This window comes from Lampetra planeri, chromosome 26, assembly GCF_965212315.1.
Source record: "Lampetra planeri chromosome 26, kcLamPlan1.2.h2, whole genome shotgun sequence".
Classification (NCBI taxonomy): domain Eukaryota; kingdom Metazoa; phylum Chordata; class Hyperoartia; order Petromyzontiformes; family Petromyzontidae; genus Lampetra; species Lampetra planeri.
Window position 1 is genome coordinate 1241065 of NC_136132.1, and position 24490 is coordinate 1265554.

Genomic DNA, 24490 nt, shown 5'->3' on the forward strand with positions numbered 1-24490 from the left:
TGTAGGTTTCGTGTAAATAATTTGCCGTTTTTTGATGTCGCTAATTTGCACATTTCCATCCTGCGACGATGCCCGGCAACTGCCAGCACGGCCGACAAGTCTTTGGCTGGGGTCTTCCTCGTGACACAGCTGCCTGGCTCGATTGCCTTACCAGCTGAAATCAAGCCGCTGAGTCTGAACTCCAGGACAACGTCGCACATCAGACTCGCCGGGGGCCGAGGTATGGACGGATATGTGAGCAGGTCAGGAATGTGACCATTCCTTGGAGCATGGCAGTTTCACCACGCACAAAAATGCGTCACCAGTGGAAAACGAAGTGCCAACTCCTCCATCCCACTCGACAAACAGGACAATGTACACGAGGTTAAGAGCGCACAGCTGCATTTGATAGAAAATGAGAATTACGCCGAGCAAAAATATTGCGCTGGGTGTGGGCAGTTGATGGGTCAGGACGGATGTGACGGTCGGATTTACTGTACTCTCATGAGATATGTTTTTTTTATTAAACAAAACGTGTTTATGTTGTTCAATCGGTTGACCACTTGCTTCAGGACAATTGTTGGAGGGACATAACCGAAACGCATAGCAGAACGTGTGCAACTCGGGGCAGTGATTCAAGGTCGTTGGGAACGAAAGCGATGACAACAAAGAGGTGAGAGAAACAGCTGGATGGCAAGACGAATCACTTTGATGATCAAACTAATTTGATCATCAAAAGCAACATTAATGATCCTTAAGAAGAAAGTTTCCATCTGTGTATATTACCTGCCTTGCCATGTTAATTGTAATATGGAGGAACGTGGAACAAACGGTGAAAATAATGCATCACATTGAGAGACCGTAAAATAACCACGTGGATCAAATAGCACAGTAGAAAATTAGACTCAACACACTCTTCAACAACATAGCACGTAACGAGGAAGGCCCATTGCCCGAAACGTCGCCGATTATATACATCTTCTTTTAAGGCAGTGTCGTTGACGAATGTGTGAAGCGTTTGTGTCACTGTGCTTGTACCATTGTCAACGCAGCATCATCAAATGATTTGTTTTTAAATAAGTAACTGACCTTGGGCAGGACACACTGTATTGATGTATCAGTGATGACAGCCAGTGGACAATACGGGTGACAGAAGAGCAACTAAAAGAGTGAACACTGCCGACATTATGGACACTACACTGAAATGTCACAAATTAAATCAGTTCCTCCACAGGAGTGATATGGATTGTGGCATACCTCAACCATGAATAATAGTACCGACTTGGGGAGGCCTTCATCAAGCAGTGGACAAGCAATGTCTATGGATGATGGGTGATGAAACGCGTTAGGCCAACGATCACACTCGTTTTTGTAAAATGGCTTTGTCAAAGGGGCATAATCTCCCGAGAGGTGATGGAATGTGCCTTGAGTGCTTGGCACTTTGCTGTCCACACGACCTCTGCACCCCGATTCTAATCCAGATTAATCTCTCTTAATTTGCATGCCAGGGACACTGGCTCGTCGTCATCACCACGCTCTTCACATACCGTCCACAATTACGCCATTCTCCACCAATATTACCCAGTGAAGTCAGCTGCTCATTAAATGCACACTTGCGAAGATAGTATTTGCTTTCCTCCCACAAAAGTTACAGTAATTTGTAGGTCATATTTAGTGTGCTCACAATATTTAATCATTCAGTGATGTAAAATATTAAGTTTAATTTGACACTCACACATGCTCTTGTAAGAATATTTTTTTCAGAGTTACAACTCCCGGCACAACAAAAAAATAGATAAATAGGCACTATCTCATTCAGATATCTCCACATAAATAAAGTATTTCTTACACAACACATTGCCCCAATGGCCTTCTGGGAGTGCATAATCAGTAGCATGATTCAGCACAAGAAAACCGGTTTTGACACGCAATATCTCATCAGCAATCTAATCAATGCTGGTTAAATTGCCAGATGTTAAGTGAAATATTGGTCCTAATCGACGCAAAATTATCAAAGACAAAATTATCAGTTTGCTTGTGCTGAATCAACACTGCTGAAATTATGGATTCCCAGTAGGCCACTGAGCCATTTATCTTTTTAACGTGGAGACACAATTATGTGACGTGTCTGCTTACCGATTGCTTATTTAATTCTCTACAGTACTGTATAGGATAAGCACAATATACTTGACACATCATCATCATTTACCACAGCCAATAATGATGAATGTTACTTCAGTAAGTTTTATGTTGTTTTCTAATTTATTTCACTATTTTATGAATGTTTTTAACGGAGGAGCTCTGTGTGTTCCACGGTTTTTATTGCAGTTTTTCAAGTCAAGATGAAATGGCGACACTTGCATGCAGTAACACAACACCAATCAGGACTCAGGCAAGGAGATACGCTCTCACGAAGGCCATTCACGACAACACTAGTCCATCATTATAATCATCATCAGTCACGATGAATCATCCACTGCTGGATGAATTTCCCTGCCCAAGCTGTTGCCACATCACGGTCCTGTGACACAACAATCCATTTAGTTACATTGTGCCAACTGTCCATATATACACACACACATAATACAGGATGTTCATGGCCCAGTAGATATTTTATTTCGTGCAACATATTTCACTTTAATTTATAAGAAGCACCTCGCCTCGATGTCCCCTGCGTGTTTACCCTTAGCAATAATAATAAGAAGAATAAGAAAAGAAGGTTCTACACTGAAGCGCTGCTGTAATGTGCGCGCGTTCTCCGATGTCACTCGCGCTGGTGCTCCGGGATGCCCTACAGCCGCTGTTTACACAACGCGTGCGAGGAGATGCACTTCTCGTTTGGCAGTGGCCCTGCTCCCTTTCCTCCACCTCCTCCTCCGCCGTTTGATGTCGAACGAGGGCCGTGCCGCACAACAATTAACTGCGGTCTTTGATGCAGCACTTACACCGGGGGGGGAGGCTGCGGGCGGGCAGGGGGGCACAGAGGCACTCACGTGATGGCCCAACTGTTTGATGTCGACGCATACTTTCCATTTCGTACGCCATACCTGCCAGCTATCGCTCCATACAAAGCTGGCAGTGAATGTGTGTCCCGTGAATGCAGGGCACACAGCGGGGCAGGCCCACAACGCGGCGACACAGCACGCGCGGCATTAGCTCGCACAGCAGCGGGCGGCTCAGGGTCACGGGCAAGTGTGAAAACATTCATCTGGTAGAGGGAAAAGTTCCACTGCATCGCCACGGGATGTTCAATTTGCGGGACTCATCCAAATGGGGTTGCGCGAGCAGTGGCATGGCTGTCGAGTGTGCAGGCGGTGCAACTGCGCCACGGACAAATGGCCGCAGTGGAGGTCCACGCGTGGGATGATGGGGAGAAGGGGGTTTCAGTGTCACGCCATGTCACAGGGCCCCGTGCTCATCACACTTCGCCACTGGTTATAATAAACTAATGGCAAGCCAGTTGAGATTAAAAGGCAATAAATTATTCTTGAAGGGATATGCTGCCAAATTCTCGTGTTTTCAATGGAAATTGATTTGACGTGCCAGGTTTGGAGGAAGGGGCATGTGCTCACGGGTATCTTGTCACGCTAGCACCCTCCCCACACACTCCCAAGACCCCCCTCCCCGACTCCCCATCCCAATGACACCCCCCTATCCTGTGCATGCTTTTAAAATGGGGAACATGTCACAAACCGGACCATTGTAAATGGTGGAATAGATGAACACGCTGGAGGCCAATAAACTGAATGAGCTGAATTCGCTGATTTTTGGGGTCAAGGGCAAAACGTGGTTCTGTAATTTCAAACCGATTTGGATTGACTCCACGTTATACGCTTTCAAATGACACGTTAATTTAACATTGCTGGAGTTTTCCACACATCATCATCCGTCCACTGTCAGATCGGCAACGATGGAGCCAAACAACTTCCCGCCATGGTGCTGTCGTTCTTTAGCCAGTGTCACTGCGTCGCACAATCTCAGTCTTTGTCTTCTAGATGTCCTATGGCTCATTCTATGCACCCAGATTTGTCTTCCCGTTACTTCTTTGTCCGTCCACTTGTGTGTGCATCTCCAAGTAGCACGGGATCCTGTCCGGGTTTATTCTCGTACCGTGTTGGAACCACATGAACAACCATAAATATATACATGCGAACACACATACACATAGTCAGCGTATCTAGCAGATTGGTAGCGTACATTGCAAAAACATTAATACGGCTACTGAAAGTGTGCCCATCATTCCTGAATCCAACACTGTGAAAGTGATCATCCACAGCGGCTGCATTTCATCTAACAGTACTGGATATATATAGAAGAGTAGTGTGAGCTCATAATAATATAATTGACTGGTATTTAAATAAATTATAAATATACATACATGTAATGTTTACATCGATGCCCTGTTGACACACAACTGTAATGCGACGTCTACATTTAAAAATCACTTATAACTAATTTTAACAATGAAAACATTTCAAATGACGCTGTTTTTGTGACATAATACGCTGCTCACATCATAAAACATTACCTCGGTGTGTTGCGAGCTTTGACAAATCGGAGTTTACTTACCATGCATTTTCCAAGGGTCCCATACTCATATCAGATCCAGCTGTTGTATGGCAGTCTGGGACAACACTGTACAGAAACTCAATGACGCGCTTTTAAAGAGCGTGCTGTCACGGCCCCTATGCCAGGCCGAATTAAACCCTACACCCGGTACAGACCTGCTGATGTGAACGATGCAACCACCTATCACAACATTGTTCTCAATGAGTCGGGCACCATCGTGGGAGTAATAATGTCTTGCAGTGGTCGCCTTTTTCATTATGAGGACGTCGCTAACAAGCGGTCCAAAAATAACACAATTGATGGGTGGCCGCCTGGCATGCCATGGGTGGAGCTATCACGGAACAAACAAAGCCATGCTCCCACCAGCCAGGAATGCCCGATTTTGTTTTTCAATTGCTCGGCACATCATTGTGTTACGAGCACCACGGGAATACAAAACGCATCTGAGGTGTAAATCAAAACCATAATGTTAGGACCTACTCTCTCTTCGGAAATCACACGCTGGTACCAGACCAAAACGAGCGTGTGATCAATGAGCTAACCAGTCGTGTCCTCATTAAGCAGACCGGATGAAGCATGTTATTCTTGGCCTTCGAACCAATTATAGTTGAACAGTGTCTCATTAGCCCCACTTGCTACCTTTCGAGTACAAAGGCCGCATGGACACTCCAGATTGGCACATCGTAACCGAGCCTTTCCGAATTACTTTGCCATGTTAATATCGCGCAGCTGTATGGAATACTTTTAATTTAGGGTGCAACTTTAATTCACGGCAATATATGTGCGCATGACCCAAGATGACCTCAGCGTTTGTCAACCGCTATTCGAGTGTGGTTCTATTAAAAGATCAAGTGCGGATATAACACCACGCTCTGGCGTCACGCTTATCTCCACCACTTCTGCTGGAATTCACACATGGCTGGGCACTCGCTCAGACCGATCGAGCCTTTTCAGGATATCTTAGCAATAGTTCATTTCTGCGTTTGACCAGAAGCTGTGGCCGGTAAACAATGCATGCGCATACCACGCAATGGTGTCATGCTTAGGTCATAGTAAGGTTAGGGGCGTGTGGATGGCTGGATACACGAGTCCTGTTCAGGCATAGTCTATTTCACATTTGGGTGGCGATTGACCCCTGCTGGAAAAGTTTGTGTTGCAACACACTCCACTTTGTTGTCCTTTAAAATGCAAGTTTACGGTGCGAAAGAAGTTCAACACAGGTACATGGTGTTGCATTTACAGGCACCCCATTAATTTCTAACGACCCTTTTACTCTTCCTAAAAGGCGATTGTATACCATGAAAAAAATGCCTCCACGTCTTAGTGTTAAAATATTTAGTAAGTGTATCGAGATTTGTAGGAGTCGCATACAGGGTTTTGAAATAAAATATTTTCTCGAGAATATATACCCCTATTATTTAGTGAGGGTATCTATGATAAATGGATCAATGCGGTTGATGAGAATAATTATTTATACTGGAGGAATCTGAGGAGCTGCTAGGCTTCTCTTTCACAGATGTCCAGCAGAGGGCGGGATTGAAAGACTTTCTACAAGTTGGTAACGTTTGCTGTTGGCTTTACCAAAGCACTGCACAATGTATTGTTGACGAAACACATTTATCGTTAACAGAATTGGTAAAAATGGCAAAAAATTATCACATAGAAATACATTAAAGTAAATATTCCATCAGTAAATGCAAACATGCTAGGAGAAAAATTACAGACTATGGGTAGGTTTCTGTGAAAATAACATTGGAGCCAAATTGAATCAGATCCAAATTTCAGCCGAGCTTCCAAAATTGAAACTGAATGAATCCACAGCTTTATTGCTCGAATTAAAAATGCACATTAAGAAAACAATTGACAAAGCAAAATACAAATGTCAGAGACGACATCATGGTAGTTAACTCGCACACCATGGTACCTGTTTACTCTCGTATTATAGCAACTGTTTTTTAACTCTCAAACTGCATTTTTTTTTTATCACAGTAACTGTTAATCTCTCGTGTGTGCTTCCGGGTTGTGTCGTGCGTTGTTTGCCACGGCGCCGACTTCCCTCCATGTGCTGGGAGCTTCTCTAGAACATGAATTGCACCATCGCACATTCTTCCTTGCTGATGATTATGGCTCCTGCTGGGTGTCTGATGTAAGCTGCCCAAAGTTGTTTAATTGCTTTGTCTGAGAGTAAAGCAGATGACAGGGATCTTTTTTCCCAGTATCAAAGTATGAAAGAATAAGAATAGGTGTGTACCCTTTCTAGCAATTAAACAGGTGTTAAGATGTTCAAACACCAAATAGAAACCTTTTGTAAGGAATCATGTCTACACATTAACCACGCGTGCTTGTGGGGAACATGCTCTAATAATAATATGCATCGTCTTTGAAACTAATTGGTCGACACCACACAGAGAGAGCCTTCTTTCGGGCCTCGTCTCACCAGTGTCAGACCAGAGAACGCCAACTGTTCGCCTTTTAGCGTTCTCTGGTCTGCCAATGGCGAGACCAGGCCCGAAAGAAGACTCTCTCTGGTGTAGACCAATCCGTTTCAAAGACAACGCCATATATTATCAGATCATGTTTTGTTTGTATGTTCACCACAAGTGCGTGTAGTGAATGCAGAAATGATTCCTTGCAAAAGGTTTCTATTTGGTTAGAACATCTTACCACCTGTTTTATTGCCAGAAAGGGTAAAACCTATTCTTATTTTTCATACAAAGTACAGGGAGTAAGCTCACCACGCGTGCATGCGCGGTGAAACCGTCGCACATAATAAAGTTCGCCGGAGTCTATGAGCGGGAGGACCTACGTAACACGGTTACTTTAAAAAAAATTCTTGACACCGTGATAACTTAATTCTCACACCATGGTAACTGCTTTTAACTCTCGCAACCATGGCAACTCCTAACGTTCATCATCAGTCTTCATCTATCCTTTTGCTGGATGAAGAGACCTCCCCAAGTGTCACCCCTCACAATACTGCACACGCTGTGGAAACTCGCCAGCGTTCCCTCCTTTAGCTGGCACTCTAAGTCACGTGTCGTGCCCCGGCCTCTAGCTTGCGTACGTTCCAGTCCTGCAGTGTGACCTTGTTTTAAGGGGAGCATACACAACAACAAAAACCCAGCAGAGGCATGGCCGTCAACGTTGAACAAACTTTAAATAAATGCTGAAACCTATACAGAATAATTAATTATATAATCAGCGTTGTATCTATAATGCATGCTCGTCTCCCACACCATATAAGAGGAAAGGCTGCGACACCCATTGTTTTCTCACTTGACGTTAAGAATTATGAAGGGGGCTTTGTCATCACACCGATGGGGGGGGGGGTGCTCGGGCCCCCTCCAGCTATGGGACTGCTGTGACGTCTGTGCACAGAACATGATGCGATTTTATGGTACAAAGCATGAAGTTTTGTTGCAGCGCATGCCGTGATGTCACGGTGTAGATAGATCCCACCCTGACGTCACAGTGCACAGTGATAAGAGTCCATCAAAGCACGCGATGATGTCAGGTCACAGAGCATGATATGATGTCACATTGCACACAGCATACAGTCACATTATACAGAGCACACTGTAATGATCCAGCCCTGTAATGTGACATTTCTTTTAAAGGGAGGAAATACAAAAACACAGAGGAGCAGGACAGGGTATATTCTAAACACGTGACACACACGTGTAACATGCATATTGCTCTAGTTGACTCACTAGGTATGAGGAAAGGCTGTGAAGCCCATATCTTGAAACTGGTGTTAAATACTGTACCAATATTCTGATTTTTACGAATTTTCCAATAAGTGTTGCCACGTCTTTTGCAGCCACGTGCGTGCCACGCCACCAACGAACACCAGCCAAGAAAACACAGCCTTTGTTTCCGCCTATAGACTCAAGATTCCGTGATTCTTTAAAAAGTGCCAATTCTGAATGGAATTCAAAAATGGGATTTCAAATTGTCCCATTCAGAGCTGAAATGTATCAAGTGTCAACATTCAGATCCAGTTCCCAATTCAAAAACCAAAATAGTCATCATTCCATTAATATTTTATTTACATTTTATTAACTGCAACAATATACTGTCGTAACAACCCTAGGTTCAAAGCTACTGAAGCTGTGAAATGGCCTGTCCATTTACTTTACTTGGAATAGATGGATGAATTCAGTATGTACACACTAAAATCATGAGTGAAAATCCTCAGAAAACAAAATTTAAACACAACAAAGGAGAGAAACTTAAGTTGGCAGAATAGAAAGAACATATTCAAGGCTTTTGCAGACTTACTGTGCGAGTAAAGTTCATACATTTTACACAGAACATGTTTAAAGGTAGGTATACAGTATTTGACAAAAACCATGCAAAACAGTTACAAAACCCAACGACCCAATAATATGACGAAGCTTTTTTTTCTCTCATACAATAATCACTTAATGAGACAGAGGCATTTGCACTAGCCTTGGGGAACAGCTTGTGAACCGGGTAATGTTTGCGAAACCTTGAGCGGTTTACAAAATGCTAATTGGCAATATTAAAAAAAAAGTGGGAACAAATATCCGGGTTGTTTTGTTGTTGACGCACATTTCTCACCACCGTTAAGAACGACGGCCATCCTCTAGAGGCAGCTGTAATGTTTACAATTTGGCGACAAGTGGATTGGAGCGTGCATTATTTTGAAACGCACCCGTGTGTGTGTTCACCATTAACATGCTCATAATGCGCCTGACTGGTCATTTGATGACATTAATAAAATAATTGGGGGGGGGAGGGAAAGTCAGTTAAGTCATAATAGAATTAATGATTCTAAATAATCACCTGTCGGTAATACGCAAACCAAGGGAAAGGGCCTTAAACAGCTGTACAAGTACTTATCCTGCGGTATAAATGTTGGCGCAATCCATTGATAAATACCAACTTCTAGCCTGTCTCAGCCCTCTTGGCCAAAGTCGTCTGTGAACTTCTGGAGCTTTTTGAGGTCTTCAGAGTTGACGGTGGGCCGTGTAGTGGCGAGTGAGCGCAGCATGTCCGACTGCAGAAAATATTTAACAAAGCACAATTATTTAATCGGCAAATGCATAAAGAGTTCCATGTCATATTCAATACATAACATTATCTGTATATGAACATGTAAACAAAAAATAAATGCAGCTTATGATTATATATATAAAATTTTACTACATAACTTAGCATCCGTTTAGATACATTATCTCATTGTCAATTAACTTTCAAGCAGGAACCCCAATTGGACAAAATAATTATAAAATATAATCTCTTCCTCGCTGCACCAGTCACAGTTCCACTGCTGGGTTATATTGTTTCCGCCTCAGGACGACCGCTTGTGTTGCGATCGAAACGTCGTGATATATATGTATTTTTTCTACCTACGTGACTTTACTGAAAGAACCAAAGAGTATGGATTCCTGCAGTCACGAAAGCTTCAAATCAAGATTGACGTACATAAATTTCAGTGAGAGTTTTTGTTTCACTTAGTATTAAAATAGCAAGCTCAAGGACTCATCGGACACTAAAACTAATTTTAAATCCCACATTAATCTTAGAAAAGATGCATACCAAAGTACAAGGCACCACCGCACACTATTACATTTCCCAGGGTTTCTATTGGATAAGTCCCTAATAGCAATGGAACATTATATTAAAGTTTTGTTAGTATTGAATGTGTACAGTAGTTTTTATGTCCCTCCCCAATTTAGACAGAGCCAATACATAACCATTTAAAACCTTGGTGAAAAAACATTGAAAAGAAAACCAGAAACGGTTTTACCGCAGAGACGACAGGCTCCAGCAGCTTATCTCCAGGGACTTCCATCCAGGTCATCTCAATGGCATTGGGGTCCCCAGGAGAGCATGGAGTCAGCAAGTCATCCACAATCATATCTGGGTCATCTCTTGAAGGTCCTCGTACCTGCTCGACACAAACAACAGTATACATGTGAGCTCAACGCAGAGCTAAATAGAACTCTTACACAAAACCAACAGAAAGCAGCAAAGGTGCTCTTTTCATCGAGACAAGTGGCTGGTGGGGCAAGCAATGTGAAAACAAATCTATTGCAGCGATAGTGATGCACCATTTTCTTGACCTCAAAGTTGTCAACAAAATGCTGAACTGCAGCCTCACTGTGTATGGGCTCTACTAAATCATCAACGCACTGGACAGGGTCAATAGATGGTCAACGAGGCCAGATGGGGCATCCAGGATAACCCTGTAAATGCAAACAGGTGCCAACTATGACGCATATTGGTGGACTTCAGAAATGCTCACAAGAGCGTGAATTGGGCACGAATAACCCTGGCAGTAATTTTACTCCACAGTGCTGGTACTCATACATAAAATACATAATTATAGTTGATTCTACAATTGCATTCAACCTCTTCCAAGATGATGGTAGAACTTATTTCGCTAATCGGAAGTGCGAGGAAGGACAAACTAAACAAAAAACTGGTCTAAAGAAATTCGTTTCCAATCCAGATTTAAAAGTGCATAGCTCCAGTGGCTTTCTAATATTAGAAGGAAGAGGGTTCCAGACAGCCACAAAAGTACATCTGAAAGTGCGCGATGCGGAAACCGTCTTTGTTCAATGGCTATACAAAAGCCGCTGCAAGAATGACCGGAGTTTGCGTGATGGTTTATGCTCTTTGACGAGATTAAGGAGATGTCCGGACATTGTGGAGGTGGAGGCCAAACGACAGATTAAAGGTGCTCGAGTGCTATTTCTAATAAAGGCCCTCTGCCAGCTATGGCATGAGAGAGCAATATGCAGGGCTGCACCTTTTCCTTTACCTTACACACACACACACACTATGCCACTTTGTGATGTTATGGTTTTGTAACATGAAAGAGGTTGAAAGTCTTTTCAGTATCAATAGCACCAATAGCAATTGAAAGACTCGCAAGTTTAACAGTCGAACTAAAGTCACTCATCGTGAATTATGTACAGTGAAAACCACGATGCAGATATTCCCTTAAAGTATGCACACATAAGAGTGTTTTACTGAAAACAGCAAAGACAGAATGATGTATTTCCAGGTTTATACCAGCTGGGTTACCCACATTGATAAGGGTATGCTAATGTGAAGAGCTGGGACAATTAGTCGATTACTTTGTGTGTAGTCGAGTAGTCTACTTAATCGACTAATTGAAATGGCTAACTTTCCCAATATCCTGCATCCTGGAGGCAGGAAACCCCCAACACACCACAACCAAGCAAGAGACAGCTGATGATAACGCTGTGACCCAGAGACACATGTGGGGTGAGACCTTTTTCCCCCCAGATATGTTTGTGTTAGTGACCAGTGGAGTAAATCGAGTGGATGATCAATAATCGCTTACTTATAGAATCACAGAGTCCAGCTGCTCTACTCATGCAGACACCACTCACCCTCTTGAAGTGTGTGGCGGACTGCACTTTGCGCACAGGCTGCATGAGGGCATCGCGCACAACGATGCTAATGTCGGCTCCAGAGTAGCCCTCTGTCTTTTTGCCGAGTTCACGGAAATCCATATCCGACAAACTGAGCGGAGTGTTTCCCAGGTGCAGTTTGAACATGGATAACCGTGCCTGTTCCTCTGGCAGTGGAATGTAGATCCGTTTCTCAAACCTTCGTTTACAAAAACACAAAGCACCACCTTAGAAAATGTAGGCATACCACACGATAAAACACTTTTCCTTGCTGGTCAATGCTTTTTATCGCAAAAACTTTATTTTTTTTTAACAATTTGAAAGTAAATGATACTGAATCATACTTCATATTTCATACAACAATTTACTTCTGGAAAAATGTAGAGTAAATATGGAAACTTGCAATGCTGCTCCTGCTTCGTTGTACTGAAGAAAAGAATGAAGACATTTTGCTGGTCTTTATAATAAAAAAATAACTGTTTTAACTATGTACTGTGCTATATAGGTTGGTAAAGGGGGGTGCACAGCACCGGTTCAGATATAATTCACCACTGATGCTAACCAACCGTGGCTGGGAATCGAATCCAGGTTTCTGGGTTTATAGTGCAGTGCGGTAACCACTGCCGACACCTGGCATTTGCTCATACGGAAGAAGAAATACTGTTCAAAGATAGGACAAAGTGTGGTGTTACAACCACTTCATCAGATAATGATGGGAAGCATTTGAGGTGGAAGCCACTCACCTCCTGCGAATGGCAGAATCCAAAGTCCACGGGATGTTGGTTGCCCCCAGCACAAGAATACCATCATTGTCAACTCCAACGCCTGTGAAGTGTAAAAAGCGTTCATCAAGCCACAATCCTTAATGGCAAAGAAACAAGCGTTAAACCGGTGGTTCTCAATCTTTGTGATATGGCAGGCCCCAAAGAACAACACTGGTTCCCATGCCCCCACCACAGTCCCCACAACACTCTTCCCTCAGGTTCCTAATACAACAATACAGTCGTAACTCGGTATACGACCACTTTGGAATACGTCGAATTTGGTATACGTCGTGTTTTTACGAGACAAAAATGTCTTGGGATACGACGTCTTGCTTGGGATACGAGGCGCTTGCTAGAACTTGTATGGGTCGGGATGAGTCACCGCGTACCTGCGTATACCCCGTTCACGACTCCTCCCCTTCCTCACCACCATCCTCGTAGGCTATCAACTAGGAAAAGTGATGTTACATTTTATTTTTATTTCAATTTATTTAAATTTATTTATGCATTTATTTTAATTTATCTATGTATTTTAGTAATAAGTAGTGTCTAAATTATTTTATACAACCCCATTAATGTATATGCCATATAAAATATAATTTCTTATACTCTGGAACGATTATTTCCTTTCCCTTTATTTCTTATGGGAAAAATGCATTTGTATACGTCATTTTCGGTATAAGTCCTACCTTCTGGAACAAATTAACGACGTATACCGAGGTACCACTGTACATCGACCACATGTCTATGCCTCAAATCAATGCTGCGTTAAGGCATTTTAAAAATGTTTTTAATTAGTGTTCTTTGGCACTGCAACATGTCGCTCACATTCCCCACGCATATTCAAAATGTATCTCACGCAGTATCCATGCCGCGGCCTGCGCTGCCCACCGAAAGGCTTAGTTGAGACCCGCTGGCTGCCTTACAGGAAGTGATATTGTGCCACATACCCTGCATCTGGACCAGGAATTCTGTCTTGATGCGACGTGCCGCCTCGCTCTCATTTTCATTGCGGGAGCCACACAGGGAGTCTACTTCATCGATGAAGATGATGGAGGGCTTGTGCTGACGTGCCATCTCGAACAGATTCTTCACCAGCCTGAATAGAAAATGAAATTACATGTGCATGTCATTGTCTACCATGAGCCACTGATCACGGGAAAAAAAGAATAAGCAGAGATGAGCTGAAAGACTGCCTGGATATACTGAGTTTTATATAGACTTGGGTTGCAATGTGGACAGTAAATGACAGTACAGTAATGGATTTCTGAAGCTATCTGTATACAGTTTTCAGTGCTACACCCTTTGTTTTCTCCAGGTACACTCGTTACCTCCCACATGCCAAACACCAATTAAAGGAATTCTTCAAAGAATGCAATACATGACTTTGTTGAGTAAAAGGGTTTGGATTAAGGGAGGTTTTCCTGGGCTAATTTTTACAGGCCTTTGTTAATCCACTGCTGGACGAAGGCTACTTTACCCTGAATCAGTCACGGGAGTTGACTACACTTCACTGTAATGGTTAGTGAGGATTGGTGAAGGCTAGTGGGGGGGGGGTCCAAGAGTGGTTTCAGATACTCACTAAACACATTAGCAGAGACCGAATCGAAATCACGTTGCAGGGTACATAGCGCAGCACGCTAACAGCACTTGCACTCCTGCTACACCCCACTGGTTAAATACTTTGCATTATTATTGGGCTTAACAATGATGTCAACTGCTGATTATACACAACTTTTCAGTGCAGGAACAATACTTACTTTTCACTCTCACCCAACCACTTGGACACAAGGTCCGATGAGGAGACAGAGAAGAAAGTGGAGTTGTTAGCTTCAGTGGCCACAGCCTTCGCCAGGTATGACTTCCCTGTGCCGGGTGGTCCGAAGAGCAAGATGCCACGCCATGGCGTGCGTTTGCCTACCCACCATATAAATGATTAGGCGAATGATAGCAGAGTTGAGTACATGAGAGCCTGCAAAACCAGTCCTAATACACATTACAAAGACAGTGACTAACAACCAAGTTTGAGGATATTATGTTGTGCCGTTATAGAGTACTTTTCGGGGATTGTTACGTCAAAAAAAATGTACGCTAAACAAAGAATCATTAAAGTAGGTCTAATGACTGAACACAATGTTCACATTTAAGGGACATACAAAAACCATAGATATGTGATGAAAACATGTGCACATCCAAGTTTGGCTTAAATACAAAAAGCATAAATGCATGAATGCATCTTCAAATGGCAAACACCAAACAATGAAAACTTAAATACAAACATGAACTTAACATAAAACTATAAACGCCTGAAATAAAAATAAATGTAAAAGATACATAAAGGAGTATTTTGTCAATGGCACATTATGTAAAAAAATGTAACCAAGACAATGCTATAGGAGGGATCTTCGTTGCTATTACAACAAAAACTAATTTCCTCTACCTGTGAAAAGATGTGGGAATTTTATAGGCAGAATGACTGCCTCCTTCAGCGCCTCCTTGGCCCCTTCCAGCCCAGCCACGTCACTCCATTTCACATTTGGTTTCTCCATTACAATTGCACCTGAGGGCAATATTAATCCATGTCAATAAAACCATCAACAAGCCGGTTTTCTCAGTCACCGACTCAAGACTTATTCAAACAAACTTACATGTTAACAATTCAAACCACTAAAATAAAGCACCAGCAAAAAACAAGGACACATTGCGATACTGCATTGGCAGTGGTACACAAGCACAAATAACAAATGTATAATAGGCAACATGGCCCCTCTTCACAGCAGTCTGCGGAAGGCTATGAAAAAGGGTCATTGCACAAAAACTTGTCTATTATATAAATGTTCATCCCGAGGGCAGTGTTATTGACAAACAACGTTGTGTTTTTAACAATCAACAGTCTTACTTTGAAGCTGCTCTTGCATTTTTTTCTTTTCTGGATTTTCACCTTCACTGTCACTGTCGCTGCTGGTGCAAATGGTAAAAACGCATGAAGCTCAATCACTGAACTTCACTGAACAGTAAGTCTTGCATTTTATAATAAAGCACAGAAAGTACGTAGAACTGTCAATGTGTGGATGTGTACAGGATGTTTTATTCACCCTTTGTCGTTGGACTGCGACTCCTTGACAGGCTTCTTGCCACCCTTCTCCTTGGTCCGGAGGTATTCTTTCAGCTTCTCGGCGCGCTCCAAATACTGCTTGCATTTGGCTCTAATGCTCTCTTTGGCCTTCTCGCTTTGGGCTTCATCTACAAGACATTCAAAACCGTGAGTGATATTCACGTACCGCATAGAACGTAGTCAACGCAGCGTAAGGGCGCAGAAAAAGCAAATGTATCAGGCCCTTAATTGCAGAGAAAAAGGTCATTTGACTTCACCAGTCTTTGTGGACATGGATAAAAACAAGATGCCTTTTACGTGTTGTTCCTTAATTAATTCCACTTTTATAGTTGAAACTTACACTTAATGGCATGGAGAAAATACTCCACAGAATGTTGGTAAAGCCTCAGTGCTTCTTCATAATTCTTAGCTTTGTCTTCCTCTGTAGCTTTGGTGACAAGATCTATCGCTTTCTGTAAATGGAAAAAAGTTGAAGCAGTAATTAAAACAAAGTAAAATATCGCCAACGGAATGCACACGGATCAAGTGGATGAGACTTTAACTCACTTATGCCTTTTTACACACAGTATATGAGTACATCAGAAAATATCAAATACAGTGAACAATATAAAAAGATTAATACAGATATGTCGGCATTTTTTCTCAAGTAATAAAATGATCTGCACGATGCACATCTTTCGTGGCATTTTCGCTGTTCTGTAGTTCCATAAAAAAATGTGCATTGTTTAACCTCAAACCATAACATAGTTGTGATATGTCGGGAACACTGACAGAGCCACGTATATCTAAGATAAATAGAGTTTCACGTAAAAAACCATGGCATCCAATTAAGTGAAACACATTCCTTATTCAGCATTGATATTGAATGAAGCAGGTATGCTGAATAAAAAAAGACAACCAAGGTGGAAATTAGTTTGGTCCAATTGTCGCTAATGTGCTTAGAGAAGACAAACAAGATGATGATCCTCAACTCATGTAGCCATATTGGACATGCACTCAAACATTTTCATTCAGTACAGTATATGTATGCAGAATATTTAATGCTTAAAAGAAAAACACATTTGAACCTGGCAATTCAATATCACTCGAATCTTAGCAATTAACTAATAATTTACAAATATCAAATAGTGACAGTGGAGGGTAAGAGATTGTAGCATTACAGGACCATGAGGAATAGGCAGCAGCTCATGATGACGCATTCAAGCATCCTCTCTGAATGACAAAGGCGTGATGCTGGCCACCAACCCACTCGCGTGGGATGTTGGCCTTCATAGGCGCTTGCTAACAGCACTCGCCCCAACAGTCTGTTAAGGCTGTAGGAGGGATCTTCGTTTTTATATGGGGGAAAAGTGCAGTGGATGGAACACTCTGCTATGAACTCAGCGACACAAGTGCAATCCCAGCCATGGCTAAGGTCGGTGGCAGGTAACATCTGAACCGGTCCAGGGCTTCCTCTAGGCTCTCTTGGCCTTTATTGAGTGCCTGATGTTGTTTGTAATCATCAGCACTAGGGAGGCAAATGTGGCTGGGTGTGGTTCTGGCCACACCATCCCCTTTTGTGCTCTGCGTGCCTTAAGAGGTGCTCCAGAACATCACTTGCCGAACAGTCTTAAAAGTCGATACGGAAAACTTTGCCACCGTAAATGTGTGGGTGTACACATGTTTACATTTAGATGAAGCAATCAGACCAGTTAATGTGTAGGAATAAGAGTGATTGCGGAATTTCAAGAATGCAATGGATATTGATTTGACGAGGAAGATTTTATCCAGCAACGGAGACGTCTCATGATGATGCATGCCATTATATCTATGCATGTGTACATCCTGTGTAAATGTGTCAAAAAATATACAAGTGCACGTGTGTATAAGCGTGTCATTCTGAGTTTAATAATAATCTATGTGTCATGACTACCAGCCATGTTCTATCCAATGCTGAATGAAGGCCTACCCAAGTCGCCATTCATGACTGTCTTGCGATGCTAAAATCCATCTTGTTTATACTTACGAGCTGATCTCATCATTCCACCTCTGCAGTGGTCTTACTCTCAAGCGTGTTCCCTCCTTTCGCTATCATTGTCAGTCCCGTTCATAGGATATCACCCCTTCTAGCGATGTGCCCTACCCAAGTATGTTTACTTTATTTCACAGTAAATATGTTCAATTTGCACGAGTTCCCCAATGACTATATTTATCTTCCTGTTTCCGAGCGTAAATCCCAACACGCATCCTCCGTCGATCTTTATGCAGTTTTCATTTTTCGTACCTTTCTTTCCCCCATTTTCTGTCAATGTCCATATTTCTCAGTCATGTTAGGCAACACACACTAGTTGGACACTTACTTTTAGAACACTGCTTTTCATTATAAAATGTTAGTAACCAAAGGACATTCCTGTCCTTTCTTACCTTTCTTATGTCATCATTTTTATCCCACCTGGCTACGATAATTGCCCTATAAACTCTTCCAATTGTGTTCTACCAATTATTATTTCCTTTTAATCTGGAAACCTGTTTTATATGACATTTAATTTACTTACATTCATATTCAATCTCACTTTGTAGTTTTCGTTAACTGCTTCCATAATCCCCTGTAATTGCAATCGGTTGTTGTATGGACTGTCATCAGCAAATGTGAGACGTTGATAATTTAAATTTTCATTATGCCTTATTTTCTGAAATCGAACTCATGGGGAATATCTAATTCTATCAAGAGTATCTCGCTGTTCGACATCTTCTAACTTAGGTGGAGATATGTATAGTTGGAATTCCACGAAAAAAACTGAAAGATGAAGAAAGCATGGATCCGGTCAACAATCACAAGTCGGTGCCATCACATTGACTTTTAAACCGTGGACTTGGGCAATGACATGGCGAGGGGGGTCGTGGCTGATGGACGAGCGAGCCCGAGAGTAGCGCTGCCGCAGAGATGGCGCCATGAGATCAACTCATATGTAAGAGCTCGATGAAGAGTGCCATCAACAGGACCGTAGGGACACCTTTCCTACCAATAGCTCGACAATTGGCTGACAACGAAATTAACGTCTTAAATGTTGGTGTATACGCGTGTAGGCCAGAATGATTTGAATACTCGAGGAATTCTATGCGCTATACAGCTCCTTTTCACAGATGTCTGACGTACATACGTTTAATGTAAAAGTCGCATTCATCGAGCACTGACCAGTTGACACACCACGTCTCATAGCTATGAGATGCTAAGGACTTTTATATTTCCCAACTTCAAAACCCACACGACACACGCGCAGCAAACCTTATCCGATACTTTTTCGACATTAGCCTCACTACGACACCCAACCGCGGGAGTGGCCGCTCCGCTTAGCGCCGCTCGCCGGCCTCGGAGCTCCTTGTCGGGCTAAAAATTCCAGGCAACGCGTAGGTGCCACAGGCCCAACTAGGCCTCCGGGCCATCGCCCAAACAGAATGCTTCGGGGATGGGGGCCGAACGCTCGCAACCGCCTCGTGGCAGCCGCGGTGAGCGGGGGATGTAAGTCGGCGCAGCAGCAAGTACCTGCAGAGTCGGTGTCGACGCCATCTAGAAGAAGTGAGAGACGTCCCGGGGAAGCAAGGCGCCACACAGGGGCTGATCGCGCTCCCTCTTCCGCGTCTCGGCAATGGCGGAAGTGTACGTCACGTGAGGGGGAGGGGGGGTTAGATTCCGTAGCGTGGATGAGTGGCGGGCGGGGGGGGGGGCTCAAGGGGGTTGGTGTGAGGGGTGTTTCGAGGGGAATGTCAGGGTTACGACGGTGTTGGTGTGAGGTGAAGGGGGTTGAGGTATGGATGAGGAAACGGTGAGAAGGTTGGTGAGGGAACATGAGAGTTAGGAGTAGGGATGGTGAGGCGTGTTCTCTCCCCGCGTGCGCGTGTGAACTGGGGAATGTAGAGGCCGTTGACAGGTGACGTGAGCCCGCGTGTTGCAACCCGCATCACGTGGGTGACGTCACTAGCCCGTGGTGGGCACACACCTGAGCCCCCACCCTCCGTCCCTCCCACTGTTGAATAACATTCGACAATGGGGCAGACACACGCACACAAACTCAACAATTGTTTATTTTACCAGGTAAAGGCCCACTCAGCTACCTCGCTCTTCTTACCAAAGCGACCTGGCGATCACAAATGATAGCTCAACCTAGTGGCTTATCGTGTTTATAACAGGAGCCAGATACCAGAGGTGGGACAAAGTCATTGTTATGCAAGTCCAAGTCGAGTCGCAAGTCATCAAATTCATGACTCGAGTCTGACTCGAGTCCAAGTCACATGACTCGAGTCCACATCTCATAGGTGGGACAAAGTCATTGTTATGCAAGTCCAAGTCGAGTCGCAAGTCATCAAATTCATGACTCGAGTCTGACTCGAGTCCAAGTCACATGACTCGAGTCCACACCTCTGCCAGATACTCTAAACACGTGATGTTGGTTCTAAATGTGGATGGAAAAACCGGAAAACCCGGATTAGAGAAAAACCACAAACTCCAAATATACAGCAGCAGGCGTCGGGGACGGGTTCGAACTCACGGCCTCCTGTGGACCAGGCAAGAGGTAGTTAACATCTCAAACTAAATTTTTTTTTACCAGGTAAAGCCCGCTGAGCTATTTGTTTATTTTTCAGAAGCGACCTGGCCACAAATGATAGCTCAACGAAGTGGCTTATCATGTGTAAATGTATAGCAGCCAAATAAATGCATGTTTCGATGCCCCACTGATTTCAAATGGCCCTCTTTTTTCACAACAGGTGATTGAATACTGTACAGTCAACCCCCGGCTAACCGGGCTAATTGTTAAAAACAAATGCTCCATCTTTACAGAAGAGATTAGTGTTAACACATGTAACACCGTGCATGACGATTGGGAGCTTATGCAATGTATAATTCTCGCCTATTATTTTAGTGCAGTATTTATAAATAAATGACCCTTTATAATCCTTAAATTTCTGAGATAAATGATGAGTTGTATCCAACTGTGTGTGTCCCTCTTTGCACATTGCGCAACACGCATGGTATTGTTTTCAATCGTGAGATTTCAGCAAGGGGTGCCTCTTACACAATTTCCAGTGGCATGTAGTCGTTGGTTACGTAGGTCATGTTACTTACAATGTACAGAACTGCACTTTGTATTCCAAAAGGGTTCTAATGTTATGCAGTGTAATAAAACATTACATTATCGATACATTGTTTCTATATTCTTGGGTCTTTCGGTAAAATCACGTAGATAGGTTTAAAGAAAAGAATAAAAAATAACAGAAAACTCAGTTTTTTTTTCCTGTTGACGATTGCTTGTGTTGCGATCGAAACGTCGTAGTTTTTGGTTATTTTCTTTGAACCTATCTACGCGACTTTACCGAAAGACCCAAGAATATGAATTCCTGCAGTCACGAAAGCTTTGTCAACATTGTTTGTCGTCTATTAAGACCCTAGTTTACATCATCTGTGATTGTGTAACAAATCATTATGAACTATAATTATCGTCGTATTTCAGAAGCTAAGCTGGGTTGAGCATGGTTAGTACTTGGATGGGAGATTGAATGCCAGGTGTTGTCAGCTGTGACTGAAAGGTCACCAGATGGCAGCATAGCAAGTTGAAACCATCTTTACAAATTTTGTGTATCATCCCCCTCTGGGTACTTCAGTTTCCTCTCACATGCCACCGAGTAATGGAACTGGCTAAACATCCCAAAGCATGATCGTCCAAAAATGGCCTTGAGACTTGAGGCTTTTGTGAATGGGAATTGTTAGGTAAAGTACATTCATTGAGCTTTTTGAAGGCCTTGGCAGTACCCACCAGCAATAAACAATGTATCTTCCCTGGGTGGTTACGAGCCATGCATAGAAATGTGTTCACTGGTCACCGATCAAAAACCAGACTAAATAGTACACCACTGCCCACTTCCATCATGCCCTGGTATTTCAGATATTCATCAGGATACTCCTGAAGCTGTTCACCAACTAGGCAAGGACCCAACACACCAAGTCTCATTAAGTTATTTGGCAAATTACTATCACCTGCTTGGAGGGGGCAAAGATGGCAAAATAATCATTTTGGTAAATTTGGATTCCGATGCCAGTACACAATGGTCTACTATTGTGAAGGACAGATGACAGATGCTCCACATGGGAGCTTGCAGCATTCTGCCACTCGTCATGGCTGGAGACCACACATCCAGCACGCAGCTTTCCACAGCAGTTGGCAGAATCTGGCCGAACTTCATGGCCGTTTGCGGCATTTCGATGCTTTAAACCAGGGGTCCTCAAACTTTTTAAACAGGGGGCCAGTTCACTGTCCCTCAGACCATTGGAGGGCCGGACTATAGTTAAAAAAAACTATGAACAAATTCCTATGCACACTGCATACATCTTATTTTGAAGTGAAGAAACAAAACGGGAACAAATACAATATTTAAAATGAAGAACAAGTAAAGTTAAATCAACAAACTTGCCAGTATTTCAATGGGAACTATGGGCCTGCTTTTGGCTAATGAGATGGTCAATGTCCGGTTCCATATTTGTCACTGCTAGTCGTAACAAGTGATGCAAGTGTGCATCCGTTAGTCTAGATCTGGTTGGAGATGTCAAATGTTTCATTCTGGAAAAAGTTTGTTCACAGACATAAGCGCTGCCAAAGATGGTTGCCATTTTGAGTGCATGGTTCCTGAGATGAGGATGTCTCAGAGGAGAGAAATGCATAGAAATTATGAAGGCTGCTTGACTTGAATGCGTCTTTCAGTCACAATTCTGCAGTTCAGCCATTTGGTAAATTGTATCCACATTTTCAATGTCAATAGAAAATGGGTTACGGAAAAGCTGTATGTCCTGTTCATGGAGATGAAGCTCTTTAAATCTAAATTGGAACTCCTTTTGCAATTTTTCCAGTGAATCCACACGTTTTGTTTGGGAATGCAACCAATGGTTTTTCCGCTAACAGATTTTGAGTTGTGGGGAGATGGCAGAAGTTTTCCTCCTTCACTTGTTTGATGAGGAGGCCTAATTTTACTTCAAATGCTTTGACATGTGATTGCATATCACAGATGAGCTTCCCCTTTCCTTGAAGTTGCACATTGAAACTGTTGAGTAGCTCTGTTACATTTGTCAGAAAGGCAAGGTGCCATTTCCATTCTGCATCATTGAGCTCTGGTACTTCTTTGTTTTTCGAAAACAGAAAAGCTGTAATCTGTGGAAGTAAGTCATATAAACGTTTCAAAACTCTCCCTCGACTCAGCCAACGGACTTCTGTGTGGTACAGAACATCTCCATAGTCAACATTTAGGTCAGACAGAAATTCCTGAAATTGTCTGTGGTTTAGTGCATGAGCTCTAATGAAGTTAACAGTCCCACTTCAGTGATTTACTACACAGCGCTTGTTGGTGGATGAGGCAGTGTATGGCTATTGGATGAGAATGGTTATGTTTGTCCATCTCTTGGTTAATGCGAGCAATTACTCCTTTCTTAGACCCCACCATGCTAGGAGCACCATCAGTTGTCACACTGGCTAGTTTAGCCCAGTTCAGCTCCAAACCATTCAGTTTGGCAAACCTTTTCATAGATATCCTCTCCTGTAGTTGTTCCTTTGATGCTTTGCAGTGCAGAAAGCTCTTCTGTGACTTTGAAATAGTCATTCGTCCCACGAATAAAAATTAGAAGTTGTGCAGAATCACGAACATCATTGCTTTCGTCGAGTGCCAAGAAAAAATAGGAAAGTTTTTTTGTGGAGTTTTGCAAATGCTGATGGAAATTGTCTCTCATTTCTTCAATCCTCCGTGTAATTGTAGGTCCTGAAAGACTCACTGTACTAAATAAATCGGCCTTCTCTGGACACATCTCTTTGGCAACAGAAAGAAGGCATTCTTTAACAAATTCTCCCTCAACGAATGGTCTGCCAGTGCACACTATTAGCTTGGCAACTTGAAAACTTGCTCGCAGTGATGAAATATTTAGCTGCTTCTGCTTCACAAAAGTATTTTGCTGAGTTGTTAATGTATTCTTTTCTCACTTCTCCGACCAAACAATCATATTTATCTTTATGTTGAGTTTCAGTGTCGACGTAAATTGTATTCTTTGAACACAGACACTATATTCTGGCATATCAGACACACAGCTCTTTCCTTGTACTACATGAAAAAGTAATCATAAGTCCACTGTTTTTTGAATATCCTACACTCCGAGTAAATTTCTCTTTCTTGACATCATTGTTTCCTAGGGAGTCAAAATTGATATTAGTAAAATACCAATATACAGCGCTACAAAAACAATATACCAGCAATAACTTTGCCCACACAGAGACATACAGACTGCACTGCCCATCAATGCAGTCTGATTGGGGGAACTCCGCTTTTACCCCAGGCTCACACTGGTGCGGGTGCCATTAAAAAGTTAATTACACCTGCAGTTTTGTTCACAGATCGCAGCCCAATGAGTGCTCACCAGCGCAGCCCAATGAGTGCTCACCAGCGCAGCCCAATTAGTGCTCACAAGCGCAGCCCAATTAGTGACCATGGGCCGGATAAATGCCCTCGGTGGGCCGCATGTGGCCCGCGGGCCGTAGTTTGAGGACCCCTGCTTTAAACAATCTCCACATTGGCCTGCAGCCTTACCAGCTGAATGCCCATTCAGCCATGCGGATTCATTCAGCAACTCGCCAGTCCTCAGT

The 24490-nt window shown here is 43.0% G+C and overlaps 1 protein-coding gene across 2 annotated transcripts; it reads right to left on the reverse strand.

Annotated features, from left to right (window-relative positions):
* Positions 1 to 8058: 8058 nt before the first annotated feature.
* LOC144727550 (vacuolar protein sorting-associated protein 4A) lies at positions 8059 to 19727 on the reverse strand. 2 transcript variants are annotated; one of them, XM_078606420.1, is made up of 11 exons: positions 19363 to 19727; positions 16180 to 16291; positions 15820 to 15967; positions 15624 to 15682; positions 15165 to 15284; positions 14485 to 14641; positions 13675 to 13823; positions 12704 to 12785; positions 11940 to 12159; positions 10325 to 10465; positions 8059 to 9571 (listed from the first exon to the last, which is right to left on the reverse strand). In XM_078606420.1, exons 1-11 carry the CDS (start codon positions 19384 to 19386, stop codon positions 9470 to 9472), a joined length of 1314 nt encoding a protein of 437 aa, XP_078462546.1. In that variant the 5' UTR covers positions 19387 to 19727; the 3' UTR covers positions 8059 to 9469. The 2 variants fall into 2 exon arrangements, with proteins under 2 accessions (XP_078462546.1, XP_078462545.1); XM_078606419.1 differs by having other exon boundaries at positions 15624 to 15685.
* Between the last annotated feature and the right edge of the window lie 4763 nt (positions 19728 to 24490).

Bases quoted from the DNA above. Each gene is read 5' to 3' on its own strand.
- LOC144727550 (XM_078606419.1), bottom strand. From the start codon at position 19,386: ATGGCGTCGACACCGACTCTGCAG. The intron at 12,786-13,674 runs GTATGTGGCACA...TACACTTCACAG, and splicing joins ATTCCTGGTCCAGATGCAGG to GCGTTGGAGTTGACAATGAT. The intron at 10,466-11,939 runs GTGAGTGGTGTC...TGTGTCGAGCAG, and splicing joins CCGCCACACACTTCAAGAGG to GTACGAGGACCTTCAAGAGA.